At 40.5% G+C, this 16322-nt stretch overlaps 1 protein-coding gene across 6 annotated transcripts in view; it reads left to right on the top strand.

Annotated features, from left to right (window-relative positions):
• The window catches only part of lrp1aa (low density lipoprotein receptor-related protein 1Aa), a 160757-nt gene extending 144901 nt beyond the window's left edge, over positions 1-15856 (top strand). For 3 of the 6 annotated variants that reach the window (XM_026240769.1, XM_026240768.1, XM_026240766.1), the window contains exons 80-90: positions 2745-2921; positions 3126-3266; positions 7770-7940; positions 8169-8330; positions 8579-8762; positions 10964-11062; positions 11790-11860; positions 11943-12036; positions 12201-12230; positions 14530-14674; positions 15397-15591. In XM_026240769.1, the coding sequence (XP_026096554.1) occupies positions 2745-2921; positions 3126-3266; positions 7770-7940; positions 8169-8330; positions 8579-8762; positions 10964-11062; positions 11790-11860; positions 11943-12036; positions 12201-12230; positions 14530-14674; positions 15397-15537 (1415 nt within the window). In that variant the 3' untranslated portion in view covers positions 15538-15591. Of the gene's footprint in view, positions 1-2744; positions 2922-3125; positions 3267-7769; positions 7941-8168; positions 8331-8578; positions 8763-10963; positions 11063-11789; positions 11861-11942; positions 12037-12200; positions 12231-14529; positions 14675-15396 lie in introns of all 6 variants that reach the window. The other 3 variants (XM_026240764.1, XM_026240770.1, XM_026240765.1) reach the window with 3 other exon arrangements.
• The last annotated feature ends 466 nt before the right edge of the window (positions 15857-16322 follow it).

Raw genomic sequence — 16322 nt, 5'->3', positions numbered from 1 at the left:
GCTGTTGCCATACCAACCAAAGACCAGAAGGCTACAACAGTTGCAAAGTGTCTTTGGGAGCAGTATTTGGTGCACTACGGGTTTCCAGAGCGTCTGCTTAGTGATCAGGGCAGGGATTTCGAGTCTCAACTCATGAAAGAGCTCTGTACCCTAGCCAGCATTACCAAAGTACGCACAAGTCCCTATCATCCGAGGGGAAACCCGGTCGAACGATTCAACCGAACACTGCTAGGCATGTTGGGAACCTTGAGAGAAAAGGACAAAAATCACTGGCGTGACTATGTAAAACCTCTAACTCATGCCTATAATTGCACCAAGAACGAGGTTACCGGCTTCAGTCCGTATGAGTTGCTGTTCGGGCGCCAGCCAAGGTTACCAGTAGATATTACCTTTAGCTTACCTGTTAAAGATGGTGCTCCTAAATCTCACTCCCAATACGTGAGAAACCTGAAAGCACGTCTTGAGGAGAGTTATCAGAACGCCACCAGGAATTCACAAAAGGTTGCTGAGAGAAACAAACGTCGCTTTGACAAAGTAGTAAGAGAATCAACGCTAGAGGAAGGTGACCAAGTGTTAGTAAGGAACTTGCGGTTGAGAAACAAAGTGGGAGCCCATTATGTACAAAGTTCTGAAAAAGATGGGCGACTTACCTGTGTACACAGTACACCCCCTGAACGGAGATGGTCCCAGTCGCACCTTACATAGGGATCTCCTACTCCCTTGTGGTGACTTATCTGAAACAGGAAACGGAACGGCCCGAACCAAAGGCCCGTCGGCCAAGAACTAGGCATAGTCAAACTCAGCCACTTGAAGAGCATTCAGAGTCTGAGGATGATTCACCCTTTTGTCCTACCCAGCTGTCTGTCATTCCTGAGGAAAGGTTCTTTCAGGTGTATGAAATTCCCAAGAGGAAGCAAACCACTTTAACTCCAGCCGCAGGGGGTAACAATTTACCAGTCATGCCAATAGCCTCCTCAAACTCCCAGTCTCAGGATGGACCTATTGTAGGCAGTCCCCCTGAGTCATCTACAGAACCTGATGGGACACCTCCTGAGATGATTGAAGGAAATGAGTCAGAGATTATGGATAAGCAAACTGCTACCGGTAAAGATGTAACTTCAATGGGCGTGACGAATGTAATTCCAGCGGTTATTGAGTATGACAGTGATGTTTTTCCTGTTAGCCTAGAGGACCCTGGAAATGGAGAAGCTGTTGATGAGGTTCAGCAAAACGAATTGCCTCGAACACAAAACTCTGAGACAACTGAAAGAACAGAGAAAAGTGAAAATATTGAGGATGGAGAAACAGATGACCCTACACGCAAATCTGAGAGGTCACGGCGACCACCAGACCGTTTCCAGTACATTCAATTGGGGAAACCCTTAATATCCCTTGCACAGAGTCTTTCAGAGAGCTTTAAACAAGCATTTGACATCATTGGGGGTAATGATAGTTTCCAAAGGGACCCCATATCCAAGCATGAAGGGACCCATGCAGAGTCAAGGGGGGAGGGTGTAACCCATATGAAACATAGGGCTACTAAAACCATATATGTTGTTTAGAGGTGTAGTTCTATATTTTCCCACCAGAGATCGCAATACACTAGAGCGTCATAAACAGACTGTATCAGGATTGGTAGAGAGTGCTACGAGCAATTTTCATGTTTTGGTAGATCTCTTCCTGAAACCGTGTGTGAGCTGTGAGCAATTGCTGGTTGGTTTTTGTTATTTTGATCACTACGAGAGAAATAGATGAATCAAAGATGGCGAGCCCAGCCCAGAGTGATGGTGGATGGTCGTGAGAACGGTGTGGCCAGCCGTGGGACCAGCCACCGAGGACGTCGGACTAGTTTCGTTCAGACAGGATACAGATAAGAATACACTTACGCTATTAACTCTACCCGGGTAGTAGTACTGGACTTAATATACACACACACAAAAGGACCAGGAACTGAACTCTGAACTCAATTTCATACTCCTCGACTTAAAGGAGCATTGAGCTGAAGTGTCAGCTCACAGGGATATTTTCCTTTCCTTTTATTATTGAAAGAGCTCTATTTTTGTTTTATTTTATTTTCATTCTTGGTACATTATAGTACTGTGTTCATTGTTGTGTCCCCTAATGTAATAAAACTGTCAACTGTTCAACTCATTACTAACTCTTTTGTGAGTCACTCAAGGCAGACCACACCCCGGACCTAGATAGATGTTAGTTGCCCTGTTCTGGTTTTGGTTAGCACTAGGGGGCGCTACAATAGCTTCCTGGTTCCTTACGTCACCCCGCCTGTGAAGTCATGCTCTTCTATAAGACAGATTAGATATGATATTCAGAGTCACTCACGCTAAACACGTTCCCCGTAGCGCTTCTACGCAGCTCGAGTTCCTGAAGAGGAACTATAGTGTCTTGCACCCACTAGTGAAAAAAATATAACAAATTATATCTGGTGTCTGAATAATAAACAGAATAAAACATTAGAGCCAAGACGTGTGAGCACAAACGTTTAATAATTTACTGCAATAATTTTCAAAATCTTATGAACAAACAACCAACACATGAAATGTGTGGACGTTTGACTTTTTTTTTTACGTTTTTATATTTTATTTTATTTAGGTTATTTTTGAATCCTTTGTAAAGTTTTAGTTTTAGTTAACTATAATGTTTTAAGATTTTTTTAAGATACAAGATTTGAATGAGCTTATTTAAAGCTTGATATATATAAATTAACATTTTTATCTCTCTCTCAGATTTGCACCATCCTTTCAGTATTGATATCTTTGAGGATTTCATATATGGTGTGACCTATCACAACAACTTTGTCTTCCGCGTCAACAAGTTTGGCAAGAGTGCAGTGGAGCATCTGACCACAGGAATAAACCATGCCACAGATTTGGTCCTCTACCACCCTTACAAACAGCCAGAGAGTAAGTCTGTCAACCATCCAACTCTTACATATAACTATATGTGAACTCGGTCATAAAACATAATTAATGTAGGTTTTTTTCCTTGACTGATATAAGAATAGAAAAAAGTACTGGGAGAAATTGAGATAAAAGATTTGATGAACTTTTAATGATATGGAAGGTTAGTTTCATCGTTCATATATCATGTGCTGTTTTGTATCATAGTGGCCAACCCATGTGACAGGAAGAAGTGTGAGTGGTTATGTCTGCTCAGCCCCAGCGGCCCAGTCTGCATGTGTCCCAATGGCAGAATCCTGGACAATGGCACCTGTGTGGAGGTTCCCACCCCAACGCTGTCCCCTGTCTGTGAGTATTGTGATCTTTTACCTGTGACTTGCGCTAAACTGTTGACGGACAAGCCGACTTTTAGGTACTTCACTGAACGCGGCTTCTTTTTGGATGGGAAAATACTGTTATATATATAATATTTTCTTTCTGCTGTTTTTGTTTCGCATTTGGGACCAGTGCATCAAGGTTCTAATATCTTTATCAAGCAGTTACAGCTTTTTTCTCTTAAGTATTCCCTCACGTTAAGTGGTGTGACGGGAATAATTTGCTGTAAAACCCATTATCAAAAGGCAAGTTGTGGTGAACTAGTTAATCTCTCGGTGTTCGTATCTCTGTTATGGCGACTGCAAGCCCATCCAGCAGCACAGAGAAAGGGAAAGATCCCTCTCGTCCCTTCACATGTGGGTGGTTGATCTTGTCTAAAGACTCTCACCCTCTGTGCATAGCATGTTTGGAAGTTAGACATGCACAGGCTGCGTTCGCTAATCCCGAGTGCTGCCCGCACTGCTCTCAGTTCATGTTAAGGTTTTTGGAGCGCTGAGTAAGAGTCGCGTCCGCGAATAAAGTGGACTTGAGTTTTTGAACGAAGTTGATGGACGAGATTTCAGAATCAGACCATTTGGCAGGGGACAAAGAGGAGGATGAAGATGATGAGACCAGCTCATCTCTTAGAGGAGGATTTGTAGAAAGATGAAGAGGATGCTATCCTCCCTCCTAATATTTCTTCCAGCCCTGGCAGTGCGATGGGTGTGTCGGGGAAACTGGACCTTATTGAAATGTGTAGAAGAGTGACTGCTAAACTCTCTATTGACTATTGGATACAGAGAGGGAATTATATGATGGGAAGAGGCTGACTTCGCACACTTCCCCAGTCAAGCAGCTGATACAGCCATCCCAGCATCTTTCACAGAGATGCAGCGCTACTGAGACAAACCCTTCCTACACAGGGTTTCTGTTAAAGGTTTTTCTCGGCTGGACGTGGATAATATGTAGTTGGGGATGTCCAACCCACCTCCAGTCGAATTGTTGGTGGCAAGTCACCTCCACCCCAATCGACGGGCAGCCCTATCCTACTCCTCTACTTCTCTGCCAGAAAGGACAGAGATGTTGTCTGCTTCTCTTTTTCAAAAAATACAGTTCCTTTGCCTTAGCTGTCAGAGCCATAAATGCCATCTCACCACTCCCAGCGGTTTCTATGTTACATCCCGTGGTAACTAGGATTTACACAAGCTCCAGTCTGGATCCAGAACACCTGAGAAGAGATGATGCTGACCCTCAGAGGACCTCAGATGATGCTAACCTTGAATCAACAAACAGAACTAACAATTATTGCTACATGTGTGACTGCATCATATAATAACTTAATTAATAATATTGATAGTTCATCGTCTAGCTGACTACGTCTTTTATTATTATTTTTTTTATTTTTTCTAAAATCCTGTCAAATATGCACAAACTACTAGCTACTACTAAATATTGTAGAAACATAATTTTCTGTAAAGTTGCTTTGTAACGATTTGTATTGTAAAAAGCGCTATACAAATAAACTTGAATTGAATTGAATACCATAGCGGAGGAGATCGGGAGGCAGACTGATGCTGGGTCACCCGATTGGGTGAAAAATTTTGGGTCAAAAGAGAGGGCACAGCACTCACAGAGTCTCTGTTGCACCCCTCTGCATGACACATGAGTCTTGTTCAACCCCTCTGTCAAAGAAGCATTGCAGTGTGATTCAAGAAAATGTTTCAAAGGATGGAAGTTCTCTTGCTGGAGTGTAAGCACCAGTACATGTTGTTTCCCCCTCTCCATTTGCAGGGTAATGCTAGAGACTGGACTAAAGTTTACACAAGTGTTTCCATTTGAAAGAAATACAAATGTTTCCTGTTCATCCAGGCAGTGGGCCAAGGGCACAAACTTTTGTGAAAATAAAAACAAAAATACATCCAAATCCGATCTGCAATCGCTAGGTCTGCCACTTCAGTGAGCGAGAGCTGCAGTACAGTGGTTCTCTCTGCTCACACAGAGAGTTGGGGCACATGTGCGGTACACCCTTGGGTATTATCCACGATAGAACGGGGTTATCGTCTACAGTTTGCTGTAAAACCACCACTTTTCAATAGTGTGTTAATGTCAACAGCATAAGGAGAGTCAGCTCGGATTTTAGAGGAGGAAATAACCTCTCTATTGAGCAAAAGAGTAATTTGGGGGGTGCCACTGGAGGACAGTCAGCACGGGTTTTACTCCCAGTACTTTGTCCTTCCCAAAAAAAAAAAAGGCGGGGGTCTCCGTCTCATCCTGGACTTGCGGAACCTCAAAAAACACCTCAGAAAGTACAAGTTCAAAATACTCACTGTCACATAAGCATTTATCTGGCGCACAGAAAATTCCTCAGGTTTGCATCAGGGAAGAACCTATTAATTTTTGACGGTTCCGTTCGGTTTGGCTCCACAAGCTTATGAAATGCATCAAGGCAGCTCTAACATCACTGAGAATAGCGGGTCTCAGAGTGTCAGCTTATTTGGACGATCTCCTTCTCTCTGTCCCATCATGGAGGCAGGCGGTGATAGATAAGAATCTGCTTGTGTCTCATTTAAAAGGCTTAGGCTTCAAGATAAACAGACGAAAAGCTGCTTAGTGCCCACGCAGGAAATAATTTACCTAGGTCTCAGGCTGAACTCTGTACCAGGCGTTCTTATCAGAGGAGCGCATCAGATCAATTCAGGGTTGTCTCTCTCTTTTCCAAAAAGGGAAAAAAGTCCCATTAGGACTATGATTCAGACTATCTTCTAGGCCTGGTGGCCTTGGTAGTGTCGGTCATCCCTTTGGGACTGTTACGAAATAAGAGAGTTTCATAGCTGTGTAGCGGCACAGCACTTCTGTCCGAAGCGCCACCTCAACCGCAAAGTGATAGTGTCGTCACATTGCTTGCGCACTCTCCGCTGCTGGAGGGATTGCATTTCACTGAAATCAGGGAATCCGCTGGGAACTATTTCTCTGAGAAAAGGGGTAATGACGGATGCGTCATTCACAGGTTGGGGAGCAATGTACGAAGGTAGAATAGCAAAAGGAAAATGCCCCATCTTTCTACAGAACACACATATAAACTTCCTGGAGCTGTTAACAGTGTTTCTAGCATTGAAATATTCCATGCAGTTTATACACAATCATCATGTTTTTGTCAGATCGGACAAAACAATGGTGGTGACATATATAAAGCACGAAGGGGGAACACGTTCTCCCCAGCTTCACAGTCTATCACAACGACTCATTGTGTGGGGCTTGAAGTCATTTCATAATTCCGATAACTTCCCTCCAGCAGCGGAGAGTGCGCAAGCATTGTGACGACACTATCACTTTGTGGTTGAGGTGGAGCTCCGGACAGAAGTGCTGTGCCGCTACACAGCTATGAAACTCTCTTATTCGTAACAGTCCCAAAGGGATGACCGACACTACCAAGGCCACCAGGCCTAGAAGATCTGATGCACTCCTCTGATAAGAATCCCTGGTACAGAGTTCAGCCTGAGACCCAGGTAAATTATTCTCTGACAAAATAGATGAGTCTTTAGATGTTTTTATAAAAAATTAGTAAAGAATATAAGTTCATTCCACCAGCTGGGCACAGTCCAGGAAAAGGTCCGTGAGAGTGATTTTGAACTTCTTTGGGATGGCACCACAAGGCGTTGTTCACTTGCAGAATGCAAGCTTCTGGAGGGCGCATAAGTTTGAACTAGTGGGTTTAGGTATTTTGTTGCGATGCCAGTGGTCATCTTGTTTGGCAAGCATCAGTACCTTGAATTTGATGCGAGTGGCTACTGGTAGCCAGTGTAACCTGAGGCTTGATAGTACGCGCAGGAAGGCCCACCAGGAGAACATTACAATAGTCCAGTCTGGCTCATGGTTGAAGCGAATTACAAGGATATTCAAAGTGAGCTGTGTTTACATTAATCTTGCATCATAAAAACTGATATGCAAGTACATTTAAACACCCGGATGCAAAAGCACTCTCTTTCATGAGCATTTGAGTTTGCAGTTAAAATCTAGCCTAGGGTGCTAAAACTAAAAACTAAGCTCAAAACCTATTCGAGAGAGAATCATGAATTGCAATGCACTGATTTATTGTCCCAGCCCTAGTGTTCCTGTAGCGCAAACAGTAGAGCTCAGCAATGTCAATCCCAAAGAAATAAATATTTTTTAGTAGAGATGACTTTTCCACTGAGGTCACTGATGGGTTGTTGGATAATGTTATCCTGTGACAAAATAGATTTTAAGTATTGTTTAGCAAACAAACTATTTGGTTTGGCATAATTTCAGTTTGGGTGGTAGCACCCATTTTAAAACATAAAAAATAGCTATCAAATTAATTCCCATTCTACATTTGATTCTGGTTGAATATCAAGATTGACTCTGAAATGCCACATGGAATATGGAAATGAATGGAATATGGAAATAAAATGGATTGTTTACTTGGTTTGACCTCTTGTAAAACAAGCTCTTTTGGTCTGTTTCTTTGTCTTCCCTCAGCTCCCAGTGGCACCTGTAATCTGATGTGTCTACACGGTGGAACTTGTGTCCTGAATGCCAGAAAACAATCCAAGTGTCGCTGTCAGCCCAACTATGGAGGAGAGAGATGTGAGCTAAACCAGTGCAGAGACTACTGCCAGAACGGAGGAACATGTACCGCATCACCCACAGGTACAGTACCACAAAAACACACCATATGGGCTTTAAATATGCTTTACAACATGTAATTGAATCCTGGGAAACATTGATCACCTGCTTCTGTGCTCACCTGACTCTCCAATCTCTCCAATTCCGTGTTTGTAGTAGTGGTGGCTAAAGATGCTGTTGACGTGCAAAAAGGTTTATTACATTATAATTACAATAATAAAACAAAAATAACTTGTCTTATAATGTTTTCAGGAGCTCCGACTTGCCGTTGTCTGGCAGGCTTCACAGGACCCAACTGTAACCAGCGCACATGCGAGAACTACTGTAAGAATGGAGGAAACTGCACAGTTAATCGTGGAAACCAGGCCACCTGCAGCTGCCCTGCAGACTTCCTGGGAGACCAGTGCCAATATCGTAAGTACTATAGAAAAAGATGAGTAATTGTTTAAGTCTTTCCATTTCAGTAAATTCTACTGGACAAATGTTTCATATTAAACCCACACATTGGATATTTAAAAAGGAGAATAGGGCCCTTCATCGTGTGCCGGGATGCATTAGCATATTATGTGTGAACAGGGTCTAAAGCGGATCTTCAAGCCATGATGAAGAAACTAAATTAGATGAAGTGGGATGTTAATCAGTGTCCTCTACTTCTCTAACAGGGACATGTGATGGATTCTGTGATCATGGAGGGACATGTATGCAGTCCAACGATGGGTCGAGACAATGCCACTGCCCTCCACGCTTCATCGGAAACAACTGTGAAGTGGACAAGTGTCACTACTGCCGTGATGGAAAGTGTATTCCCACCAACATCTACCAGCCGCATGGAGACGTTACATGCAGGTACACAATCTCCTGCTCTAGTACACATATACAAATGTTAGGGGTACATAGAATTAAAACTGATCCATCTACTTTCTTAATCTCAATTATCATTCAAATGTCTCATTCAACATCTTGATCTTGAAGCCCTTTACAATCGAACAATGCTATATAACAGTCAGATGATTCTTACATGATTTATTCATCATTATCATCTTTACAAATGAACACAGCTTGTTTTAATTTTGAAGACTAAATGCAATTGCCAGAAGTAAGTTAAATGAACCACACCACAGTTCAACATTACCATCAATAAGCTTTAGGAAGTCTTTCAGTATTTAAAAGTTTTAAAAGTTAAAGTTTGGGATAGTTTGCAAGAGTGTAAATGCAAACACAACAAGGCTGTGAAACTGACTAGTGAGTACATGGGTTTACCTGTCCCAAACAACCTCTGTAGTCCTGTCTAGACCTCGACTAAAGATTTTCTTGTCGGCTAGTAGTCGTTCATTTGAGCATTAGTCGACCAATCGCGTGCTTATTAATAAATCATTTAAATCATATATATGAGCATTTAACTGCCTACTGCCTACCATTTCTTCTGGACTAAGCAACTAATAATATAACATTGGCCATATGCATTCCCTTTATAATACATGGCACATGCCCAAAAGGGCATCCTACATCTTTTCACTTGCAACATCTACAACGAGACCTTGCTGTTCAGTTGCATCTATTGTTGATATCAATTTGATTCTTGGAAAACTGAGTTCCAACTGGAACTTCTGAAGTAGACATTTACATTTTACTTTTCAAACCCTCTCCTGCCATATTGAGACAATGTTAAAAAACACCTGTTTTTGCACTGCAGCAGTGTTGTTCTCTCCCGACGTGCCTCCTGTGTCAGGGTTATGGACCTGTCTGTCTGTGTGTGTGTGTGTGTTTGCTCCCTGTGACCCAGTTTCTGTATCCCGTTGAATGTGTTAATTTGATTCCAGGTGTGTCTAGTTCTTCCACAATTATCCTGTGTTTTAAAAACCTTACTCCTTTCAGTCAGCATCTGTCGGTTCTAAACGTCTATCCATGTGTTCCCGTGTCTCCTACATTCCCTGTATGATTGGATTATAAAAGACTGTGGTTTTGAAGAACCCGTTTCCTCGTTCCTTGCTCCCAGAGTGAATTGTGACAGAAGAACCGACCGAAACAGTTACCTCCATTTGTCGCTTCTGCTTTGTTTCTCTTTTTTACTCAGTTTTTTGTTTCCATTGTGTTGTCCGATGGATCCCCTCCTTAGCCCAGAATACCTGGAGCAGAGGGAGAAATTACTGGAGGGCCACACCAGACTGTTCCTGGTCCTGGCAAGCCTCACCAACTACCCGGACACATGCTCTGTGCATTCTACGATGCCAGTTTGAACATCGCAGTGTGAGCACAGAGAGGAACTCTGCCTCCTGCATCGCAGCTGAGGGTGAACTGAGTATGGCGTCGCATTGGTGCCAAAACGAAGAGAATCCAATTCAGAGTGCCCAGTAGTGCCCGCCCCTCGAAAATAAAGCCCTAGTGCCTTCTCCAGCCTCCTCCACCACTGCCATCTGGCAACCCCTCTGCTCACCCTCATCACACCATTATTACGGTGCGAGCCCTGTGGGACTGCCATCCTCCAGTGTAGCTGGGGTCAGAGTATCCTTCACCTCCACTTCCAGCCTCCGAGGTCCAGACATCCCCTTGGCCCACAGACCCAGCGGCTCCACCTCGGCTCCTAGCTTCCTTGCCTCCACCGTCCCATCCGCTCTGTTGTGCTCCTGCTAGCTCCAACTTGGTCCTCAGTCGCTCCGGCTCCACCTTGGCCCCCGGATCCTCGACATCCCCCTGGCTCGTTGCCTCTCTGTCTCTGCCTCAGGCTCTTCCTCCACCTGCTCCGCCATTGGTCAGCTCTCTGGAGTCGACGGCCATCCCTCTTCAAAGATACCCATCCTCCTCCATAACCTCCTCCAAAGTTCCCACCCATGTCTCCCTCTATTTTTGCTACGGTGCGAGGACACACCTTCCATGAGGGGGCTTTATGTCAGGATTGTCCCGTGTCTCCTATGTTCTCTGTGTGATTGGATTTTTAAAGACTGTGGTTTTGACCTTAGTCCTTGCTCCCTGACTGAATTTTGACACCCTTGTTTGTATGTTTGTGTTTTTTATATTACTGATGTGCATAAGTTCACTGTGTGTTATAGGTGTACCAGTGGCAGAATCCAGCAGAGCTGTTATACATGTGAAGGATACTGTGCTAATGGGCAGTGCTCCCTTAGTGCCACAAACCTCCCACAATGCAAGTAAGCAGTGTTATTTTAGTAATATTTATATATTATTACAGTATATGTATATATATATATATATATATATATATATATATATATATATATATATATATATATATATATATATAATTTATGTATGTACTGTATATATTTCTAATTTGATTTTATTTTTATTTAAATTTTTGTTTCTTTATTTTAGTAACTTAAATTATTTTTGTTAAGTTTTTCAAGTTTAAGTTTTTCTTATAATATTTTATATGCTTTATTTGAATTACTGATACTGAATAGTACCACTTGAACACACAATCATATGTTCTTCAACTCTCCACCAAATCATTTTCAATCTACACGGTTCTTTAGTTTGTGTAGCAAATCATTGGCTAGACACTGGCATTCTCTGTAAGTGTTTTAGTGGTTTGTATGCTACCTGTACAACATGTCTCATCTTGTAAATTGGACAGGTTCTTTTACCATATGCACTTTTGCACTGGGGTACCACAAGAGTCGATGCTTAGGCCCTTATTCTTTTTAAGCTCACCAGGCATAACTCACATAGTTGATGCCTGCAGATGAGTTAAGAAGCTTGGTGTGGGGACCACATTATATCCTGCCATTTCATACTCCATTAGATTCAGGAAATAAATAACCTTCTCAAGATCCATATTCTCCATATAGAAGTGACCCGACAGCGGCAAATCATATACCATTTATATACTGTAAATTCCTCTGTTTCTTCACGTAGATGTCCTCTGGGATGGGAGGGTCATCGCTGTGAGAATCCTGCTCCTGATGTAAATGCTGAATCCAATGGCCGTAAGTCTTTTTAAGTTTTTGAATTCTACAGCTATATTACAATCTTAATAATGCCTGTTATAGTAACATCCATTTCTTTTAGGAACAGCTTCAATAATTATTGCATTGGTTTCACTGATACTGCTGGTTTTGCTGATTGGAGGAGCAGTATTGTGGTACAGGAAAAGAATGAGAGGGTGAGTATTTTATAGAATTGTATTTCTGTACTTCTCTTTCAAAAGATTTTCACCTCTCTAAAATGTTGTACTGTTCAGAATTTAAAATATAAGCAACTTCCCATCCCAAAACACCTCTTTTCTCTCCTTCTTTCTTGGTAAACCGCATCTGCTCTTTTCCGTAGGCTTGGCAAATCCCGCTCCAAGCGACCGCGGTAACGGTCCTTCTCCATTATGTCTTTATTTTGTCTCTCTCCCATTCTGTCCATCTTTATCGCTGGTTTGGAGAATTGTGGTCCAAGTGTTTTTGTTGTCTTCATGGTCTCACCCGATCTCTTTCTGTCATACCTCTCTCAAACCATCTGACTAAACCCTGCAAGTGGTTTGTGCCTTGTTCAGATGAGAAGGTGGTAATGTGTTACCGAGAACAAAGAAATAGATCCAGTTGTGTTAGACTGTGAGAACCTATCGTATTGTTTTCAACAGAGCCACACCGGTCCCGCTGTAATGCCGTATGTTTATGTACGATCGGTTCTCAGCAGGACTGCATCTGTTGAACATGTGCCATGTTCAAAACCCAGTGTTTATCAAGACAATGTGCCCATTGAAGGCCTTCACTTAAAGGATTCGTTCACTTCCAGAATGAAAATCTCCTGATAATTTACTCACCCCCATGTCATCCAAGATGCTTGTGTCTTTATTTCTTCAATTGAAAAGAGATGAAGGTTTTTGAGGAAACCATTCCAGAATTTATCTCCATATCAGTTACAATGGAGATCGACTGGTTGAAGGTCCAAATTGTGGTTTCAGTGTAGCTTTAAAGGGCTCTACATGATCCCAGCCGAGGAATAAGGGTCTTATAAAGCGAAACAATCACTCATTTAAAGAAAAAAACATGCTATTGAAAAAGATCCCCATTGAGGTCCACTGAATGGAGAATTTATTTTTGACTGAAGAAAGACATAAACATCTTTGGGGTGAGTAAATTATCAGGATTTTTATTCTGGAAATGAAATATTCCTTAAAAGGAAATGTTAATCTTATTTCATTTATTTTCATTTATTTATTTTAGGACAGTGCACATTAATCAACTTTACTGTAAATGTGCCAGTGTTAGCCAGCAGGCTAATTTTCAACTGTAGTCCTATTATCATATTTTCATTTGCATATTTTATTTATTTATTTTTACCAGGGAGGGCAGTAAGACCTGAATCCTACATCATGATATAATTGTTTTTGCTATTTTAAGATTTAATTTAAATAACCTTGGTTATTAAACAATCCCTTATTGTATAATGTAGTGATTGGTTTTTACACACAACTGAAAAGTACTTCTCATTTGATTAAAATATTGTGTTATTGGGAACTTGATATATGTGAATTAAAAGATCTTATAATTCATGAAAAATTAGCCATCCCTGCAAAAACAGTTTCACTTCAATGTGTTTCAGTTGATAATTAATAAAATGCATTTAGCTAAACTTGACTATTGAAATAACTTACTAAATAACTGTACTGTAAAATGATATTGCTGATTGTCAGTTGAAGACATTTGAGACACTTTGTCCCGTTTATTTCTGTAAAGTTGCTTTGTATAAAACTGGACTTGACATTTGCATAACACTTTAGTTTTAAAGACTTTTAAAGAATTATTATTATTATTATTATTATTTATTTATTTTTCATTTTTTTATACCGAACTAAGTAGTTAAATACACATATCAATAAACATAGGCCTGTGACCACACATCATTTAAATTGAATGAATTTATATTACAGGGTTAGTTCACCTTAAATCATTTACTTACCCTTAATCCCTTTAAACTTTTATTCATAGTTGAAACAAAAATGAAGATATTTTTACTAAAACCTGTGAGATTTCTGTCCCTTAAATGAAAGTCCACTCAATCAAACGTTCAAGCCTCCAAACCTTTATATAGAGATTGTACAAGTAATCCATATTCATCGAGTGGTGTCTCTTCCTAAGAGATACGATCAATTTTTATATGATTAACGGATTTAATTTAGATTTTTATCTGCATAAACATTGACATACTGCATAAAGCACATCAAATATGGTAAAAGAAAGCGTTTACAGTGCCTTTATGAACTGTTTTTGAATTTTGGTGAAATGGACTTTCAAAGGAGAGACAAAAATGAAAAAAGTTTCATTAAAATGTATCTTCATTTGTGTTTTGAAGATGAACTAAAGTCTTCTAGTCATACAGCCCAACCCTGTTTATACACATACTTTTACTCTTGTACTTTAAATTTTAATTTATAATCATTTATCAAGTAGGTTGACTTAATTTGTGGTTACAGGCACATATACTATGTATTTTGGTAAATGCTGGGTTTGTGATGGTGTTGCTTCATTTGAGGTTGTTCCAGTGACTGTTAGTGGCATCCCTCTGTGTTGTGGCTGTATTTCTCCCTCTGCTGCTTTGTACTGTGTAATACTGACCTCACAACCTCATCTCCTGTGAATCAAAACTGTGCATTGTGTATCTGCAGAGCCAAAGGCTTTCAGCATCAGAGAATGACGAATGGCGCTATGAATGTTGAGATTGGAAACCCAGCCTATAAAATTTATGAAGGAGAGCAAGATGATGATGTAGGAGAATTGTTGGATGCTGACTTCACACTGGATCCTGACAAGGTAAGATGACAGAAAATTGCATATTTTCTGAAAGATGTCCATGCTTTATTTCACTACTCAAAAACAAGTCTAGGAGAGTTAACAAAAAAACCCAAAATGTAAAATTCCATTCATCCATTTCAGAAAATGACACAGTTATTGTAATGATTGGGCTCTGGAAGTTGAAATCCCAAATATCTTTCTCCCTCCTTTTTTTTTTTTTTTCAAGAAATTAATACTTTTATTCAGCAAGGACACATTCAATTGATGATAAATGACAGTAGCCATATTTATGACAAAAGATTTCCATTTTAAATAAAGGCTGTTCTTTTGAACTTTCAATTCATCAAAGAATCCACAAAAATATTTTCAACACTGATAATAATCAGAAATGTTTCTTGAGCAGCCAGTTATTGACTATTTGCCTTGCAAAACATTACACGGACCACTTGAAATGATCTTTTATTATTGTAGCAATACTTTGCAACATGAATCGCATAATTACCTTCATGCAAATACAGAAGAGCAATACTCCCGACATACACAGCTACTCTCCTCAGAGTTGCCACCCATCTAGAGGGCACAAGGTGTCTTTAAAGGCAGCATATTAATGGGAACAATCTTTCTGTTAGGAGTGTGGATACGATGCCTTCAAATGCTGACTATGTTTGGTGAGCAAAGCTGTGGTCTTTCAGCTTAAGAATCAGCCTGATCCCATATATTTCCAACTTTTTCTCTTGTAGCCGACCAACTTCACGAATCCTGTGTATGCTACTCTGTACATGGGAGCTCACAACAGCCGCAATTCCCTGGCCAGTACAGATGAGAAGAAGGAGCTGCTATCCCGGGGCGACGACGAGCCCCTGGTGGACCCCCTGGCTTAGACTGTCCGTCAGTTTGATACATACATGGAAAATACCATTTGCCTTTTTGAGAAAAAGAAGAAAAAACTCAAAGTCAATGATTAAGTGTTAACACTGTATAAAATGTACAAAATGAAGGACTACTTTTGTATGTGATTGCAGTATTACAGTTCGTTCTTTTACAATTCCTCTGGTCACAACAAAACATCACAACAACATTTTTTTTTTTTTTTTTTTTACTAGAAGATCCCTTTTTTTTTTTCAAAATTTTTAGATCACCTGCCCTTAACCTTGATAGCCACTACCTCTGTGCAATATGGAGTCAAAGAAGGAAAAAAAAGATACAGATTGGAACAATGACTTTTTTTTATTTTTGTATGAGATGTATAGAAAAAAATGTTGTTCCATCAGTAATGCCAATTGTTTGTCGTATGTTTGACTGTGTGGAGAGGGAAACGTTGACATGGAACAAGTGTTGTTTGCTTCAGATTTACTACAGTATCAATCAGATGTTATCAGTTTGATGTGCCAGTTTTACTACTCCCATCGTACGTTCATAATTATTTACAACGATAATCAATTTCTTGTGCACAGATCCAAACCATTGCAATATTACATATGCTTATTACTGAACCAATTTTTACAGAACAATTTGTTTTTAAGTGAGAATGTCAGTGTTCTGGAGTTGGACACTTGACAGAAATGTTTTAATGTTCTTAAAAACCTTTTGATCTAAAGGCTTCTGCTTAACTGCTTTAAATTAGTTTTATAGACAACAATACATTGTGCCTATCTATGAATCTCTT

The sequence above is a fragment of the Carassius auratus genome, linkage group LG36F (assembly GCF_003368295.1).
Source record: "Carassius auratus strain Wakin linkage group LG36F, ASM336829v1, whole genome shotgun sequence".
Classification (NCBI taxonomy): Eukaryota; Metazoa; Chordata; class Actinopteri; order Cypriniformes; family Cyprinidae; genus Carassius; species Carassius auratus.
The sequence above is the reverse complement of the archived record's forward strand: the minus strand, read 5'-3'. Positions and strand labels throughout refer to the sequence as shown.